The 19,834-nt window shown below is 45.4% G+C and overlaps 1 protein-coding gene across 1 annotated transcript; it reads right to left on the bottom strand.

Annotated features, from left to right (window-relative positions):
* Window positions 1-1,621: 1,621 nt before the first annotated feature.
* Window positions 1,622-18,088, bottom strand: LOC132590787 (volume-regulated anion channel subunit LRRC8C-like). The gene is made up of 2 exons (XM_060263715.1): window positions 17,951-18,088; window positions 1,622-4,057 (listed from the first exon to the last, which is right to left on the bottom strand). The coding sequence occupies exons 1-2, from the start codon at window positions 18,086-18,088 to the stop codon at window positions 1,787-1,789; spliced, it is 2,409 nt and encodes an 802-aa protein (XP_060119698.1). The 3' UTR covers window positions 1,622-1,786.
* Between the last annotated feature and the right edge of the window lie 1,746 nt (window positions 18,089-19,834).

The raw sequence follows: 19,834 nt of genomic DNA, 5'->3' as shown, positions 1-19,834 counted from the left end.
TCAGTTTTTAAAGCAAATAAAGGGTATTTTATAGATAAATGGACAATAAGACCATCAATGGCTATTAGCCATGGTGACTGAGGGGAACCTCCACTAAGCCTCTGAATCCCATAGTCAGAAGGCAACATCAGGGGAAGGCCTTGTCCTCTATGTTGCATTGTTGGCCCTCCAGAAGAACTGGTTGGCCACTGTGTGACAGGATGCTAGACTAGATGAACTATTGGTCTGATCTAGCAGGGTTTCTATTATGCTCTTACCCAGGCAACAAGTGATCCAGTTGGGAATTGTCTATCCTAGTGCACATCCAATGATGTACCTATACACTTCAGCACTGATGGGAATATGCCTTCCAATGTGAGATTGGCATCAACAATGGCTACATGCATGGAAAACTCCAAATGCAGATAATCTTGCTGGATAACAGTGATAGTTTATTCCAACCTGGCCTCCAATTTTATAATCTAATTATAATGACTACAATAGGGATCTAAACCAGAAAATTCTCACCACCTTCACCCACTTACAATTCCTAGCAATCACTGCTGTCCTCTGTAATGCTGGTAATCATTACGTATAGTAAAGGATGCATATTTTCTTGAAAGTAAATCAATGGCACATGCCCAGTCTATAGAACTGAGGAATTTTTTTACTACGGCATTTCAAGCAGGGCTTTTGATTCTCACTTTCGTAGAGAACCTTGGTAACAATAGGTCTGTTAGAGAGGCTAAGAGACATGATTCTCAACACTTATCAAACTACAATTCCAGAAATCACTGGAGGAAGCCATAGCAGTTAAATGGCTTTTTAAAAAAACCCTGATATTCATCTGTGGTACATATATGCTTTCTGAGAATCTCACAACAGGAAGGCCAAGAGATGCATCACAAATAGCCACTACATAGGTTCAACTTGAAAAGACTTAGTGATGCACATGAGGGAGCACCAATATATACACAGAAATTTTTTTTTTTTTGGGGGGGGAAGAAATTCACATGGGTAGTCTTTCATTGGAACTGAAACTATAACAAAAACTTTGATATGTCTGGGAGTACCAAAAGCAGAGGCAGTGACTCACAGACATGGCTTCACTACAGCAAGCTGAATCCCAGCTGAAAGCATGATTTTAATATTTTTTAAAAAAGAAATTAGCATCTTCAAGAGAACAAAGCTTCTATTGCCACCAGAAAGAGTAAAAGCTCTAGGAGCACAGAAGGCTCTTTCTCAGTCCATAACCAGAAATCAGGAAGTAGCTCTTATATAAGAGGGACTGTCTTCCTGGACTGCCAAGTTCGAAGAACAAGGCATTCTGACCTACCAAGACTACAATGACCTGCAATTCTAATGGATAAAAACAAGACAGAGAGGGCACTGGCTCCTACCACCTTAAAGGATGAAATATATAGAATTGCTATAGCAACCGTACATTCATCTATTTTGCATGTGTTACCTGTGGTGTAATCTTAAAACACATTGTCCCTATTTGAACTAGCCTACATTTCTTTTCTTTTTTTAAAAAAAAAGGAAGACATAAGCAATTTCACCAGTACAAAATAAAATCAGACTTCTACAATATTGGGGCCAAAAAAAAAAAAGCCCACTGTAAAAACAAATTTACAATACAGGGAGAAATGGAAAATTTATATATAAAATATATATTCTATATACACTTCGTAGTCCAAAAGTGTCTATACAGAAACGTTTGATTTGAAAGGACCCACCCCAGCAGAGTAGCTGATTATGTACAAGGCATTTGGTAGAGACATGTTTCTGTAAAATTGCAGGAAGGTTACTCCACCTTCATCTGCTCCCGAACATCCAAAGGCAACGTTTCAAACAAGGTGTCTTCAACCACTAGACCACTCTTTTTCAGAGCTTTGCATTCACTGAGTTCGGGTGGGAGGAATTCCAGATGGTTGCCTTTAATATCTAAGTTAGACAGAAATACCAGGTTTCCAATTTTGGGTGACAGAATGGAGAGGTTGTTTTTCCCAATCTTCAGTGTCTTGAGTTTTTTGCAAAAGTACAGCTCGTCTGGCACACTCTCCACTTTGTTGCAAGAGATAGAAAAATACTGTAAACTTTGCAGGACTCCTATTTCAGGGGGGATAAATCGGATGTCGTTATAAGACAAGTCTAAGTATCTAATTTTGTTGCAGAGAAAAAGGTGGGATGGGAGAACCTCTATCTTGTTGTGACTAAAATAAAGCCGCTCCAGGCTTGTAAGTTTCTTTATGTGTTCTGGAATATAGGTTATACTGTTGTGCCATAGCTTGAGGACTGTAAGTTTTCTAAGGTGTTGAAAGCTAAGTATCTCCTCTATTGATTTGAGATTGTTTTCCTTTAAGTCCAGTTCTTGGAGGCTGATAAGGCTGAAAATGGCATGGGGGATGCGCTCCAAGTCACAGTGCACTAATTCTAATTCAGTCAAGTTGACCATTTTCTTTAAGTTGTTGAGCATCACTAGTTTAGTGCCATCATTGTGAAGACACATTTTTAGAAGGTGACTCGAAACGTCAACTACTGACTGTGGGACTTTGGACAGGTTGCTTTTAATGTACAGAACTTTAAGGCTCTTAAGTTCTCGAAAAGACTCCAAGGTGATGTTTTTAGAAATGTCATGACACAAAGAACCAATTAAATACAGCTCTTCCAAATTTCTCAGTCCATACATCCATGGTGGTAACTCTCTAAAGTCATCAAATTTGACATTCAGAACTTTCAGGTTTTCTTTCAAAAATATTAGAGCGGCACTGTGAATCTTTGCAGAGCACTGATACAATGAGAGCTCCTGGAGATTATCCAGTTGTGCAATAGCGGCTGGTATCATGACATTGTTAATGATTTCAAGTTTCAATGACTGCAGCTCTGCAATTTCAAAAACTGTATCCGGAAGGCCAGACAGCATAAACAGCTGCAGCTCCAAACGGTTATGGGCATTCATCTGCAGCCTCTGTCTTAATTTATCTGCAGTCCACTCATTATTTAGATTCAGCTGTTTCAGTTTGTTCTCACTGACCTCTGAGAGAAAGACAGCAAATCTTTTGGAATACAGTGGATCATATTGGTCTATCAAGTGGAGCATAAAAGCAAAGTCATTTTTGACATCTGGAATATCATCAATCCCAGTCTCTTGACGGACATACTCAAAAGAATATTCTTTAAGTGAGCGGTAGAACAACCAGTACAAAGTGTAAAGGCACGTGAATCCATAGATACTCACAAAGCAGAGATAGCAGAAGGAAAGTTTAGAAAACAGATGGGCCATAGTATGATTGCATGAAAAATTCTTATATCCTGTCATGTCCTGTATGTCAACATTGCAATCCACTGTAAACTGAACTTCTGAAACAAGTGCACTGTTATATGCAATAATGATGAGAAATTTAATAACTTTCAGCACTGTTTGGCGAACATACATAGCATACAGCAGATCACCTTCCTCAACATGCAGTCGGAACTTCTTCACCTTCTCAAACAGTGCTTTGGCCTGTTCTCCCTCTTTTTTATCAAGGGCTCCTGGTGTTCCCTTATCCACAATGAATTTTTCAGGTATAGATCTCAAAGACTGAGTTTTGACCAAAGTTCCTTCTGTGCTAGGCTGAATAGTGTTTGACCTGCCAATGTTGTTCTTCCTGTTATCCTTCTCCTCCGAGTCTTCACCAGACACCTCAGATAAAGCCCTTGTTGTCCAAGGAGAATCAAAGCACTTCCCTAGAATGGAGATAAAATGTTCAATTTTTGAGCTCGACCCAGGGAATTTGAACCAGAAGTTGCTACACAGCATGAAGATCAAAGTGTGTATAAGGACAAGGTAGGGGAAGTACTTTGCATACCAGTGGAGGGCACGTTCATAACACATTTGGTTTATGAAGCTATACTGTTGCAGGTCTAAGTCAGTCTTTAGTCCCTTCATTTCAACAGTGGCAGGAGGAGTGGACGGCTTGGATGGAAGAGATGGGGTTGCATTGGAGACTAAATTTGACACATTGGGAAGATTAGAGTAGTTCTGTGAAGGCTGTACTCTTTTTGGAAGGCATATAATCTTGTCCTGCATAACCTGAAACAAACAAACATTCTTGTTATAATATGTAGTGTGTAAATAATGAGTACTACAGAGAAAAGGATTCAATGTGCCTAATACTGGAGAAATCCCAATAGCTTTGGAATTAACAAATGTACAACTATTTAATGTGGCAACCAACATGTTTCTAGAATGGCACTGCAACCAACAAATGAACCCATAGGAATGGCAATCTTTACTGCATTATTTATTTTTTAAAAGAAATGTAGGTATAAACTGTTCAATCCCAACAGCTCAGATTATAGCATTTCCCCCTAGATTACTGTATTAGCACCCGGAGCAAGAGATGGAAGTTGAACATGAACAGCATAGATGTATTTCCCCATATCCTGTGGAAAAGAAGGGGCACATGTACAGTGACCTCACTTCCTGGAAGAATAATGTCACTATGCATTCACTGGCAAATCATGACTTGGGCTTCAGATATGGAACAGAGATAGGAAAAGGAAGAGAAAAAAAACAGTACCCTGGCCTGCTTATAGATCAAGATGGGTAGCCATGTTGATCTGTCTGTAGCAGTAGAAAACAGCAAGAGTTCAGTAGCACCTTAAAGACTAACGAAATCTGTGGCAGAGTATGAGCTTTGTGAGTCACAGCTCACTTTTTCAGATAGAACTAGAATGTGAGTCCATCTGTCCTTATATCTTAGAGACTGGAGTGATTCCAGATGCCAAATGACAATTAGCAGGCAAATGACAATAGCAGGCTGCAGAAAAGTTGTAGGTATGGAGAAATCAGCACTGGTAATGAGACAAGAAACCTAGTTCTCAATTTAGTCCAGAAGGATGCATTGTCTTGAACTTCATTATCAGTTGCAATTCAGTAATCTCTCTTTCTAATCTCCCTTTGAAATTCCTTTGCAAGAGAACTGCTACTCTTAGGTCAGCAACTGAATGTTTTGGAAGATTAAAATGTTCCTGTTCTGTTTTTTTTAATATTGAGGTTTCTAATGTCAGACTTACGCTCACTTATTCTTTGTTGTAGGAACTGACTTGTTTGGCCAATGTAGAGGATGGAAGGGCACTGTTGATGGCACAAATCATATTAGAGGATGTAACTGAGATTGTATCGCTGATGTTGTTGGGTCCTATGATGGTGTTGCAAATTTGTATATGAGAGCAAAGTTGGCATCTTGGTTTGTTGCAGGCCGGTACCAGAGCCCACATTGAGTCCATGTTACTATAAAGTATTTTATCATTGTGTGGGTGAGAAGCTGCTTTAGGTTTCTCTTACATTATCATTTGCAATTCAGCAGTCTCTTTCTAATCTCCCTTTGAAATTCCTTTGTAAGAGAAACCTAGAACAACAATCGCTTGTACATATTGTTCTTTGTTGTTTCTAAGCAGCATGCATACAATTACAAAGTGTTTGAGACTACCAGAATGCTTTAATCTCTCATGTGTCTACCAGGAACCAAATACCCTGCAGCATTCAGTCCTCTGAATTAAATATTTAGTACCATTACAATTACCAGTGACACTTCATAAGATGCAAGGATCTTAGCTACTTGCCTGTTTGGAGTGATCCCAGATTTATGCCCACAGAGCACCCCTGATTCACTTTGATGGGAAATAGTCTTTTTAACAACAGCGTGTATGTATAAAAATACAGCTTGAAGGAATGCAAATATTTGATTTTCACATGTCATTTCTTAGAGTTTCACTCATTTGTGCATTCCAGTAGTGCTTACTTCAGTGAAATAAAAATAAAAAAGTTGATAGTGTTATAGCCCTCAACTAGACAATTTTCAACCTAACCACACAGTAAGTTTAATATGTAATAGATATCAAGGATATGGTGGTATGCCTGCCCTCCTGCACAATTTGTTAAGCCTTCTGAACCACCAGAGAGACACAGAACTGACAGAACTGACAGAACGGATGGTCTGGAGGCAAGCTGGTAACAGAGCCAGGAAACAGGCAGGCAAGGCAATCAATCAGCCCAGCCTGGGGTGTTTCCGCATGGAGATTCTTCCCTGTTTCAGCAACCTGAATTGTGTGCTTTTTGCTTTGTTTCGTTTTCTCATGACACCATTTTCCACTTGTGCATGAATCATGCAGTACCTGAATTTTTCTGCAAAAAACTCCTTTGCTTTTAAACCAGAAAATAAATTGATTTTTCCCAACATAGTGTTATCAGGGCTGATGTTTTCCATAGGTCTGGATACTTTCTGTTGAAGAGAGGGAGGGACAGTAGCCTGGAGACTGGAATAGAAAGAAAGTAGTCCTGGAGGGGGCCAGCATATGCCAGGCTTCTGTATGGCAGGTTACTCTTGCCTCTAGAATTGCACTATTCTGGAACAACACTGTGCATGTGTCCAATTTCAAAACAAACAAACCTGTAATAGTGTGCTATTTTAAAGTAGCAGTACACATGCACCAATTTTTTTAAAGGGGGTAGAGATCATGACAGCATGATGACAGCACCAGAAAGCAGCTGCAATCTACACCTTGTGTGAAAAGGAAACCACAGTAGAAAACAAGGAAAAACCATAATAGTCTGTGTTGTGGAATCTCTATTAGAAACATGAATGGACCAACAGTCACACTGGGTACACAACCACCACACACACAAAAATCCCTTGTTTGGAAGCACCACTGCATGGGCTCTCTGAGAGTGACTTGCTGGGCTGGAGTGATGTTGCTCATACTGAGTGACCAGAATCAACAGTTTTACAGGGCCAATGGAACTTGGGATCCTGTGTTCGGACCAAGCCTGGTAACTACCACCTTTTGCCATCAGCAGTGGAGACGCAGAAGCACAGCAGTAATCAGGCTAGCAGATCCCTTCTCTCAAAAGCTACCCTGGTGGTACAGAATCCAGGGCACCTGGGATATTCTGCCAGTCTCCAGTATAAGAAACACGTAGCAAGGTAGAAGACAGACATAAATCTCCCTAAGTTTCCACTCTGGCCTCTAGCATGAGATTGTTTCTCTGTTTTGTCCTAAATCCATGCCAATATTCACTCCCACCATTCCCTCCACAAATTTAATTTCAAACACACCTTATAAATAGCAAAGAATGTGGATGCAATTATCAACAGTGTAGGCATTGACTGGGGTGAGACAGAAATGCACATATTATACAGGCAGAAATTTGAGCAGTGAGTCCTGGATAGAAGTACAAGCAATGGGCCAATGGCAAGGCATATAGGCTTATATAGTCAAGAGTTTCACCCTTGCTGTCACTGCTAACTTCCAATTATGGGAACGACTGAGCGATCCTATCCTTTCTCTTAATGCAGCTTATATATGTTTGGGGGGATAGGATCAGTTCAGTAACATCTGTATTATTATGTCTCTTATTTTTCAGCCTCCCTGTTTTCCCGGACAGAAACCAGTGGTTTATGTGGTAATGAATCCTTAATACATAATTATCCTTCTTCCCCCACGTATCACAGTCAGCAAAAAAGGCTGACAGACTTACTACTTAGGTGTTTTTGCATGTACACAAGCAAGAGACAGTAAGTAATACACAGGTACAGTAACATGAACCATGTCTACCAGAGATTGATGTTTTCTTTAGTGGCTCCACTGCCACTATGAATAACTTTGCATTTACTTCAATGATGAGAGCAAATTGGGAACCGTCTTCATGCGGAAGCACCTCAAGGCTGTCATGGGTGCTGGGGACCCTGCAGAAGAAACCGAGCCTGCAGAGCCTGCAGAAGCAACTGTGCCTCTGCCACCTGCACCAGTGCCCCTGCCTCCTGCTGAAGAAGATCCAAGCCCCCCTGCCTCGCCCTCTCGGGTGGCTCGTGTGCGTGACCGCCTCCGTCAGGACCTCAGGGATCGGAGGAGGGTGGCACGCTCACAAGCAAGACGCTCCCTGAGCCCTGAGTGGTGAAAGGATTCTGGCCCTTCTAAGTGTGAGGATGCTTAAGTTTCGGCAGGATCCTGGCTGCTGCTCTGAGACAGCAATTAGCCCAAATGAGCAACAGGCAGCAGAGGGCTATATAGCTGTGGGCTTTGGGAGGAGGCTTTGTGGAAGCAACTAGTCACATACCTGACATCCTAGCATCCACTCCGGCTCTTGACTTTGGCTTTTGGATTCCTGACTTTGGCTTGGACCTCTGGACCCCCTGACTTCGGCTTCTGAACCTCTGACCTGTGATACCTGGATTACGATTCTGTTTTGGCGCCTTGGACCCTCCTTGCTCACGAGTTGCCGACCTTGGACCGCCCCTGGACTTTGCCTGACTCAGCCCCAGCTCGTGACAGATTGCTTCCACCCACAACCAACACCCATTCCACAGGATGGATGCTGAAGCAAGTGGAACCACAGGACTACTGGCTGCGCTCCAAGCCCAGGTACAGCAGCTGACACAGGCAGTAGTCCACTTGCAGCAACAACCTGTGGCCAGTGCTCCAGCCAAGTGCCCAGTTCCCCCACCTGACAGATTTGGGGGTGCCGTGGAAGAATTTCCTGCTTTCCTAGCACAGTGCCGGCTGTACTTCGAACTAAGAGCTCGGGACTTCCCCAACGACAAAACAAAGGTGTGTTTCATCATCAGCCTGTTAAAGGGGCAGGCGGCCAAATGGGCCACACCCTTGCTGGTTGCGTCCTCTCCCCTGCTGACTGATTACCAGGGGTTTGAGGCCCACCTGTCTGCTGCCTTCTCAAACCCAGTCCAAGCAGCCACAGCCAACCGGAAGATCAGGGCGCTGAAACAAGGCAAATCCTCAGTGGCTCAGTATGCCACCGAATTCAAGCTCCTGGCCCAAGACTTGGCGTGGAATGAGGCTGCCCAGATGGACCAGTTTACCGAGGGGCTGGCAGAGGAAGTCCTGGATGAACTGGCCAGGGTGGAGTCGCCACCCACGCTCCAAGGACTTATCACCCTCTGCCTCCGCATTGATGGCCGCCTGGAAAGTCGCCGCCAAGCCAAGACCAGAGGGCGCCAGCTCCCTGCGCCGTGCCACTTGGCTCCTCGCCCATCCCCAGTTAGTACCAGAGCCGAGGAGGAGCCTATGCAGCTTGGAGCTGCTCGACCCCGCCTGACTCCAGAAGAAAAGGCCAGACGCCGCACGCAGAATCTGTGCCTTTACTGTGGTACGGCAGGCCACTATGCCTCTGGCTGCCCTGCTAAGCGTCGGATACCCGGACCCTCGTTGCCACCGCCGCCAAAAGAGCAGCCCCAGGCGTAAGTGGGCCCTCCAGCCTGGGGCGACTAGCTGGGTCCTCCGAACAGCAGACTGATACCCCGGGCCCGTTCCTGCTACCAGTCACACTCCGTCTGCCTGATGAACGCTGGCTGTTCGTATATGCCATGCTGGACTCGGGAGCGGCCCACTGTTTTGTAGATGCCGCCTTTGTAAAGCAGCACCAGATACCAGTGCAGACAAAAGAGATTCCAACGCTGGTGGAGGCTATCGACGGGCGCCTCCTCCGTTCTGGCCCCATCACCCAGGAGACCTGCCCCATCACCTTCCACGTCCAGCAGCACCAAGAACAGCTACAGTTTAATGTTGCCCGCATGCCTCGCTTCCCGCTGATTCTGGGCCTTTCCTGGCTGAAGCTGCACAACCCCATCGTGGACTGGGCCCAGCAGGAACTACGTTTCCGAGACCCATGCCCCCATCTGACTCCTCCCACCACTCTAGCAGCCGGCATCCCGAGTGGTGGTCCTCAGCTCCCTCAGAAGTATGCGGACTTCGCCGATGTCTTTGAAGAGACAGGAGCAGATCAGCTTCCCCCTCACCGACCCTATGACTGTGCCATTGATTTGGTACCTGGGGCACCACTCTCGGTGGGGCGTCTGTACCCGATGTCGGAGCCTGAGTTGGCAGCTCTGCGAGACTACCTGGACAAGAACCTGAAACGCGGATTCATCCGACCCTCAACCTCTCCCCTGTCTGCTCCAGTCCTCTTCGTGAAGAAGAAAAGTGGGGAGCTCCGGCTGTGCAATGACTACCGGGCCCTGAACAAGATCACCATCCGCGACCGGTACCCTCTACCACTGATCCCTGAACTCTTGGATCGCTTAAAGGGGGCCCAAATTTACACCAAGCTGGACCTCCGTGGAGCGTACAATTTGGTGCGCATACGGCCCGGAGACGAGTGGAAGACCGCGTTTGGGACCCGATACGGGCAGTACGAGCACCTGGTGATGCCCTTCGGATTGACCAATGCCCCCGCTGTCTTCCAGAGGTTCATGAATGACATATTCCGGGACCTGCTCGACCGCTTCGCGATCATATACCTGGATGACATCTTAATTTACTCCCGCAATCCTGCCCAGCATGCCGAGCACGTCCGCCAGGTCCTGCAGCGCCTACGAGCCCATGGCCTCTACGCCAAGCTGGAGAAGTGCGACTTCGACCTGCGCTCCGTCGAGTTCCTTGGGCACATTGTGTCACCGCAGGGGATCCTCATGGACCCGAAAAAAGTAGAAGCGGTCCTGACCTGGCAGGCTCCTCAGAATCGCAAAGACCTGCAGCGGTTCCTTGGTTTTGCCAACTACTATCGGCAATTCATCCCGGCCTACGCATCCCTGACCACACCCCTGACTCAACTACTCCGCCCCAAAGAACCCTTCCGCTGGTCCCCAGAGGCCGATAACGCCTTCTCCACCCTGAAGACTCGCTTTGCCACTGGGCCACTCCTGAGATACCCTGACTCCCAGCTTCCCTTTACGGTGGAAGCTGATGCCTCCAACGTGGCCCTGGGAGCAGTGCTGTCCCAGCGCGAGGAGCCGTCCCAGCCACTCCAGCCCTGCGCCTATTACTCGCGCCAGCTCACTGCCGCAGAGAGGAACTATACCATCTGGGAGAGGGAGTTGCTCGCGATCAAGGCGGCGTTTGAGGTTTGGCGACATTACCTCGAAGGGGCTCGCCACCCTGTTCAAGTGCTCACCGATCACCGGAACTTGGAACACCTCCAGACCACCCGCCGTCTCAACCAGCGCCAGATCTGGTGGTCCCTATTCTTCTCTCGCTTCGACTTCCGGATCTCCTACATCCCCCATACCCAGAACCGGAAAGCAGACGCGCTCTCCCGGAAACCGGAATACGCCCCTGCCTCAACTGAGACCACGCCCGCTGCTCCAATCCTGCCGCCCTCAGTATTTGCAGCCACCTCCACTTCACCAGCACTCGTGGAGGACATTCGGGCTAGCCAGGCCAATGATCCCTGGGTCCAGCAACACCTCCAGGCTCTCCAAGATGACCCAACAGGCGAGTTCACGACTCGAGGCGGCCTCTTGCTACACCGCGAACGCCTCTATGTGCCGCCCGGGCCCTTGCGGGCAGAAGTGCTACGCCTGACCCACGACTCGTTACCCGCCGGGCACTTTGGACAGCATAAAACCACCCACTTGCTGACAAGGGAATTCTGGTGGCCACGAGTTCGCGCTGATGTTGCCCGTTATGTCAGCTCCTGTGACGTCTGCCGACGGGCCAAAGACATCCCAGCCAAACCCTCAGGGTTGCTACAGCCCTTGCCCACATCTTCAGGACCCTGGGAGACCATCTCGATGGACTTCATCACGGAACTTCCGCGCTCCAAGGGTCAGACTTGTATCTGGGTGGTCGTCGACCTATTTACCAAGATGGCCCACTTTGTTCCGTGCCCGAAACTTCCCACAGCTCAGGAGACGGCCCAGCTTTACCTGCAACACATCTTTCGTCTGCACGGACTCCCAGCCCATCTGATCTCCGATCGGGGCCCTCAGTTCTCCTCTCGGTTCTGGCAAGCCCTCCATTCCAGCCTGGGTACTCGAGTGCACCTGTCCTCAGCCTACCACCCACAGACAGATGGCCAGACAGAGCGCACCAATGCCACGCTAGAGCAATATCTCCGCTGTTACACCTGTTACCAGCAGGATGACTGGACCACTCTATTGCCCCTAGCGGAGTTTGCATACAACAACGCGGTCCATTCATCCACCCAAATGACCCCGTTTGCTGCAACCTACGGGTACCACCCTCGGTTCTTCCCGGCAATCCTACCACCCACGAATGTCCCTGCCGTCGATGCCTACCTGCAAGAACTCCGCGCCAGCCAAGACTTGCTCCGAGAGCAGCTACAGCAGGCCAAGCAGGCATATAAACGGGCTGCGGACCGAAAGAGGCAAGAAGGTCCTCCAGTGCAGCCGGGGGATCAGGTGTGGCTCTCAACTCGCTACCTGCGCCGGCCTGGTCGGTCTCACAAGCTGGATGCACGGTTCATTGGACCGTACCCCGTCATAGAACAAATAAACCCCGTCACCTTCAGGCTCCAGTTGCCACCCCACCTCCGCATTCACCCTGTGTTCCATCGCTCCCTCCTTGTTCCAGCTGCACCCCCTGACCCAGCTCGGCCTCCTTCCCCTCCGCCGCCACCACCGGTGTTGGTGGATGACGAGGAAGAATATGAGGTGCGCCAGATTCTGGACTCCCGGTACCATCGTGGAGGCCTCCAGTACCTTGTGGACTGGGAGGGATACGGCCCGGAAGACCGGTCCTGGGAACCTGTGGACAATCTTCATGCCCCGGACTTGGTGCAACAATTCCACAGCGACCACCCCAACCTCCCAGGCCCCTCGACGGAGGGGGGCCCTGGGGGGGGGATAGTGTCATGGGTGCTGGGGACCCTGCAGAAGAAACCGAGCCTGCAGAGCCTGCAGAAGCAACTGTGCCTCTGCCACCTGCACCAGTGCCCCTGCCTCCTGCTGAAGAAGATCCAAGTCCCCCTGCCTCGCCCTCTCGGGTGGCTCGTGTGCGTGACCGCCTCCGTCAGGACCTCAGGGATCGGAGGAGGGTGGCACGCTCACAAGCAAGACGCTCCCTGAGCCCTGAGTGGTGAAAGGATTCTGGCCCTTCTAAGTGTGAGGATGCTTAAGTTTCGGCAGGATCCTGGCTGCTGCTCTGAGACAGCAATTAGCCCAAATGAGCAACAGGCAGCAGAGGGCTATATAGCTGTGGGCTTTGGGAGGAGGCTTTGTGGAAGCAACTAGTCACATACCTGACATCCTAGCATCCACTCCGGCTCTTGACTTTGGCTTTTGGATTCCTGACTTTGGCTTGGACCTCTGGACCCCCTGACTTCGGCTTCTGAACCTCTGACCTGTGATACCTGGATTACGATTCTGTTTTGGCGCCTTGGACCCTCCTTGCTCACGAGTTGCCGACCTTGGACCGCCCCTGGACTTTGCCTGACTCAGCCCCAGCTCGTGACAAAGGCATTCTTTTGAGTTGTGGTACGCTAGCTAAAAGGTTGGTTACCACTAGAGTTGCCAAGTCCAATTCAAGAAATATCTGGGGACTTTGGGGGTGGAGCCAGGAGACTTTGGGGGTGGAGCTAGGAGCAAAGGTGTGACAAGCATGATTGAACTCCAAAGGGCGTTCTGGCCATCACATTTAAAGGGACCACACTCCTTTTAAATGCCTTCACTCCATTGGAAATATTGAGGGACTGGGGCACCTTCTTTGGGGGCTCATAGAATGGGACCCCCTGATCCAATCCTTTTGAAACTTGGCGGGTATTTTGGGGAGAGGCACTGGATCCTATGCTGAATATGTGGTGTCTCTACCTTAAAAAAAACAGCCTCCCAGAGGCCCAGATACCCAAGGATCAAATCTCCATTATATCCTACGGGAATGAGTCTCCATAGGGAATAATGGAGAGCTCAGCAGACATTTCCCCCCCCCACTTTCTGATGACCCTGAGGCGGGAGGGAGGGCCTCCAAACTGGTGGACCCCCCTAGTCCAATCCTTTTGAAAATTGGAGGGTATTTTGAGGAGAAGCATTGGATGCTGTGCTGCAAATTTGGTGCCTCTACCTCAAAAAAACAGAGCCCTCTGGATACCCGCAGATCAATTCTCCATTATACCCTATGGAAATCATTCTCCATAGGGAATAATGAAGTGCCCAGCAGACATTTCCCTCCCGTAAAGAATCCAGTTCAAGTCTGAATTGAGTAAAGTGCTGAACCGGATTCTTTACGTTTTTGTGTACTTCTCAAGTTCCCTACACGGCTGCAGGGGAAGGTAGATAGCGGCAGATGGTTACATCAACAGGAAATGCGAATGATTTTTAAATTGAGGACTTTAACTCCCCATGGACTAAATAATGACTGGGACCTGGCATGTTTTTTATAATTGTAGTCGGATGTATATAGTTGGATTTTGGCTGTTCTGGAAGTTTTGGTTTGGACGTTACCGTAGCTGGTGATACTGTATCTTTAAGGAACGCTGTAAACTTGTTATACCTGTTGCATATAAGCCACAAGTAATGGTTCACTCTAGCACCTTCCAAGTGCCTCTGATACAAGAACAAATTGGCGTTTTTTGACCAGGGTATGAAGAAATGGCTAAAAGGTTTGTCTTACTTTTAGGGTTGTATAAAATTAAATATGTTGGCTTATGTGCATATGGATTGTATTTTATATGATCTTATTATGTATTTAGGATTATTTGCAGCTTGAAGAAGCTCAGGCAAAACAAGGGTTCCAGTACGACCTTGTCTTCTCGAATTTGGATTATTGGCTGCATCCATCAATAGACTTTGATCATCTTTATTACTGCACCAGGATTTCAAGGAATGAACTGAGCAATTGGCTACAAAAATTAGAACGGACTCTTGGTGTATACGTTCCTCCTTTTTTACTAAGGACTAACTGTATGGTTGTCTATGAGTGAATATATGTTTATGCTTTCTGATATTGTTGATTTTGGTTAATTGGAAATGGAAGCTGGTGTTCTCGGTAAACTGTGTGCTTTGTAATTCCCTACCTGGGGATTGGCAACCCTAGTTACCACAGGTATAAAAAAGTGTTCTATTAAGAAAGTTCTGTTTTATAACTGTCACCTAAAGGTACTGATAAGAAATTCCAAAAAGCTATTTGCTGAAAAATTTAAGATCAGACCAATCTAATCCCAGTATCCTGTTTCAGAATGGGCTAACCAGATGACCTTGGAAGCCCAGTGCAAGGTCACAGATGCCACAGAGCTCCCCATGTTGTTCCCTCCCTCAGGAACTGACATCAGCAATATTACTGCCTCAGAACATGGAGGTCCCCCTCAGCCACACTAGTAGCTATCTAACTTCACATAAATGATACTTTAATAAGAACCAGTTCTGGAGCTCACATTTTATTTCCCACCCAAAATATATGCAAAAAAATGTTTTTGCCTCTTTCATCCAAAGTAAATGAATCTACTAGTATGGATGAACCTAGACAAGAGGATGAATCTGGAAAAACTTGATCCATTTTACCTGTTTCTGGAAAGGATTATTAATCCTTACAAACTGCTGAAGAGGACTTCTGTGGCTGAAACATGTGCAGCAAACTTTCACCTAGATTTATAGATACACCAGTTGGCAGAGGACTTTATTAGCTTTTATGGCTGTCCGGACCAAATGACTAAGCCACACTGCTTTACCATGTGATCAGTCTGCATACTTAATCAACAAACTGCTTGTATTTCAGCCCACAATACCTGATCCCCTCATCTGATGAAGTGTACTAAGAGAGCACACGAAAGCTTACGTTCCGAATAAAACTTGGTTGGTCTTAAAGGTGCACTTGACTCCTGCTTTGTTCAACTGCTTCAGACCAACACGGCCGCCCACTTGGATTAAACTATAATTGTCATTCTCCCAACCTTTTAGATTCATATTGGTTCTATTCAGGGTCAGATTAAGGCCAACTGATGCCCTAAACACAGCACAGCAATGGTTCCCCTCAGCCCTTCCATTGCTTAACTGACAAGACAGTAAGACTCAATAAGTGCTGAAGGTGAAATAAGAGACTGAAAATTCACTTTTCTTCCAAGCCATCTCCCAAACCAGACCTCACACCTATATTAAACTTCTAAAAATTTTAATATATTTAATACTGAAGCAGTAAGCAATATAAGCAAATTATATACTTACAACTAGGGCAACAGAAAAAATGCAGATTTTCAACACTTTAAATGCATTTTTAAATAAAACTGTTATAAGAGAAAAAATGCAAACAAAAATTATTTAAAACTATTTTAGCTACCCTCCCAAAGATTATAAAGCAAAATGTGATCTGATATTATCTCTACTGAAATTACATGATCTTGAAAGCATACTTTTCAATTTCGAAAATCTTTCTACAGAAATCAATGTTGGTGGACAGTTTTTTAAAAAAAAGATATTCCAATGGAGAAATATAATTATTTGTACAAAACAAAACATCTTTTATTCCATTGCTTTCTAACCTTGAAGATATATAACATTTCAACACACAGGAATCAAACATTGCAAAATAATGCTTATTGTTGCCTACTCGTAACTGTATACTTTAAACAGTTTTATCCTGATTTTTTAAATTGCAAAGTCTTTGATCAAGTCTTTAAAACTAATCTGGTCTAACAAATCTGCTTCTATACTTAGCAGAGACAAGGCATTCAGCCTTTCTTGTCACACAGTTCTTCTGTTGGGATTTTTAATATGCTTCAGCTGAGAAAACGAATGCTCAGCTGTGTAATTTGTGACTATTAATGTTAATGTCACCTAATATATTTTTATAGTAATTTTTTACAGATCCTTGGACAAGCACAGGCCTGGATACTTGCGTCTCTGCCCACCTCCCCTTCTTGGTGCTAGTGGTTCCACTGCCTATCATTTCTTATGAATAGCCATAACAGAAGGAACAACTGAGAAACATATTACATCTTCAAGGTCAAACATCATGACATACGATCATCTTTTATCTTAAGTTTTAAGTCTTAAGCTCGTTACACTTACAGTAATCTTTGATCTTTTGCAAATCAATGACTTACTGCAGATGCATGATTTTACATCTTGTTCGCTAAAACTTACCTAATGTGAAAAACCCCAGTAAAATAAATAATAAAATAAAGATCTTAAGGGTCCATTACACAAATCAGCTGATGATTTAAACACTAGCCAGACCCAGCCAGCTGTATTGACACTAACAAAAACAAAACTCTCATGCCATGAGACAGAAACAAATGCAATATTTGACTACACTTTCAAACCAAACTTTTAAACTTTAGTCATTCACCATGCAAAGAAAACACTTTTTAACAATGCAGATTAAAATTTAACACAGTAGATAAGGAGAATTACAAAACAATTGACTAAAGTCAAGTGTGACAGTGAAAGAGGTAGCGGCATGATAGCTAGGGGGGGAAACTCCGTGGACCCCCCTTCCCTTGGTGCCCTAAGCACCTGCTTATTTTCCTTAATGGTTAATCCAGGGCTGGCTCCATTGTAAGTGTTAGATAAGTTTCTTAAAAAGATGTATGGTAACAAGTATATTTTTGAACTTGCTGAGACCCAGTTCAGTATTTTAGGACACTAAATCTAGATTGACGAGCCCATGGCGCAGAGTGGTAAACTGCAGTATTGCAGTCCATTCTGCTCACAACCTGAGTTCCATCCCAGCAGAAGCTGGGTTCAGGTAGCTGGCTCAAGTTTGACTCAGCCTTCCATCCTTCTGAGGTCAGTAAGATGACTAGCCGGCTTGCTGGGGGTAAAGCGTAGATGACTGGAGTAGGCAATGGCAAACCCTGTAAAAGGTCTGCCGTGAAAACATCCTGATGGGATGTCACCCCATGGGTTGGTAACAACCCAGTGCTTGCACAGGGGACTACCTTTACCTTTTAATGCTGGTCTTAGATGTGTTAAAACTTTACACCACCAAAATGTTCAGTAACACCTTTGTATACTGATTCTGAAATCAGCTGTGATTAAATGAGGTCTGACTGAAAAAATTTTATGTACCATCTTCTTATCTTTGCTTTTACACCTATACTTTCCCCTTGCTTTTACATCTACAATGTAATTGTTGATGAGGGAAAATTTCTTCTTTGGATATATTATGTCCAGAAATATTACACTAGGCATCCAACACATTCCCCAGCTGTCTTAACAATACACTGTTTATTTACCTGTAATGTACAGCCAAACACTCCAATCATCAGCATGGCAACAGAGAGATAATCTGTAAATACATCCCACCACGGCTTCAGCACACGGAAGGCTGGCTGCTGCTCTGAGAACTGGCGGAATTCAGTGACAGGAATCATTGTTCTGAAAGGCAACAAGGGAGAGTGAATGGTTAGCCTTTTATGTGATATTTGCCATGACTTAGTGGGAAAGAGGTTTTTCCCTGAATGTTTCAATCTTCTATTCAGTGAAATAATAGCAAACTCAAGGTTCAAAGAACACATGCCATTGTGAGGTTGGTGAACGTGGCTCCCAGTGTGTTTACTTCTCTAAAAGCAGGGTGTGAGTACTTGATTCAGAGTGAGACCATAGTTTGAGGGGGGAGGGATCCCCTTTCCTCCACCACACCATTTTTCTGAAATAAAACAGCCCTGGAGAGTCACCATTTCAATATTTGCCTTCTTTCAGGAAATGGTGCGTGTACTGATATGTGCACCTGTATGTTTCCCCAATGGGGTTAACAACAGTCCCTCCTGAACTGGGTCCCCATGTACCTGATCTTTAGTGAAACAAAAATACTGGGAGCTCCAGTTATGGAACTCACAGCACCACATGCAGCTGAGACCTGGTCTTCTACTGACATTAGCTTCCTTCTTCCTTCCCAATCTTTTTTCCTTCTCACAAAACTGGTTCTCAGAATTCAGACTCTACTTTCACTAGCTTGGACAGCTGGAATAGGAATTCATTATAAAATGGACTGGATATGGTCACACACATACACCCCACTGAGCCGGAAGCTCCAACTGGGAATATCTGTCAGATCTGAAGTATCATCTCAGGGTCAATTGATGTTATAAGTGCTATTTGTCTATTGTTCCAGCAGCATCAAAATTTAGCATGTTTGAGGAAGTAACATACAAACCAGCTGTAAAGTGCAGTTAGTAAATGGAATTCCCCCCTCTCCAAGAAGCAGAGCATTATTCATCAGCCCTCCCTGTTTTGCAGACACTATTGCTGGTAAGATATTGTTACATTGAACAGCCCAATCAGAAGAGTAAATGAAAATTGCAGCTTTGTTTTTCCAATGATTGCCCTTGACTTGTGTAAAGAACACTTTTTCCACAGCAGGACTGCATTTGCTCATCAAACTGCAGACCCGGCCACATTGGTAGTATAGACCACAGTCCCTAATAATTTATATAAGTAACTTTGTGAATCATTTAGTTCTGTGCAATTCTGTTGCCTGTATATAAAAGCTCTCTTGAATAATTCAGTTTGCATAATTTGTGGAAAGCCAGGAGAGTGGGAAACTTCCTGTCTTCCTCAATCAGGCCATTCCATAAAGTGGGGGCCACACCAGAGAAGGCACATAAATGGGTAGTTGTTGATTTTGCCCATTTGCAGGTTGGCACCTGCAGAAAACTTTGCTCAGATGAGCAAAGCTGTTGTGGTTGTGCATAAGGGGAGAGGCAGTCTTGCAAATATGAGGGTCTAAGGCCATGAAGGTCTTCATATGTAATAGCCAAAACATTTAATTGAGCTTGATAACTACGTGTCAACTCCTGAGCAGTCCTCAATAACCAGGCCCTGTTTATGTGCAGAAAAGGTTCGTTTTATTGATAGGCACTTTACAGCAGTAAGACTGTCTGTGTCAGATCTGGCCCTATATACCCTCTCCCTGGCCATTATGAGCCTGCCAGAATTCATAGCAAAAAGTCCACGTAAAGTAAGGATGAGCATTCCTTGCCTAGCCTCCCATTTAATATAGCAGGTGCCAAGACAGTCTCTGAAGAGGAGATAGCACATCCTTAAAAACCAGACACAGGCCTCTCCGTCAGGGCAGAGTGATTACTTTGTAAGGTACAGACAGAATAATAATAATAATA

The sequence above is a fragment of the Heteronotia binoei genome, unplaced genomic scaffold (genome assembly GCF_032191835.1).
Source record: "Heteronotia binoei isolate CCM8104 ecotype False Entrance Well unplaced genomic scaffold, APGP_CSIRO_Hbin_v1 ptg000753l, whole genome shotgun sequence".
Taxonomy (NCBI): domain Eukaryota; kingdom Metazoa; phylum Chordata; class Lepidosauria; order Squamata; family Gekkonidae; genus Heteronotia; species Heteronotia binoei.
Note: the sequence above shows the minus strand (reverse complement) of the source record. Positions and strands in the feature narration are given on the sequence as shown.

Bases quoted from the DNA above. Each gene is read 5' to 3' on its own strand.
- LOC132590787 (XM_060263715.1), bottom strand. From the start codon at position 18,088: ATGATTCCTGTCACTGAATTCCGCCAGTTCTCAGAGCAGCAGCCAGCC. The intron at 4,058-17,950 runs GTAAATAAACAG...TGTTTGTTTCAG, and splicing joins TGTTTGGCTGTACATTACAG to GTTATGCAGGACAAGATTAT.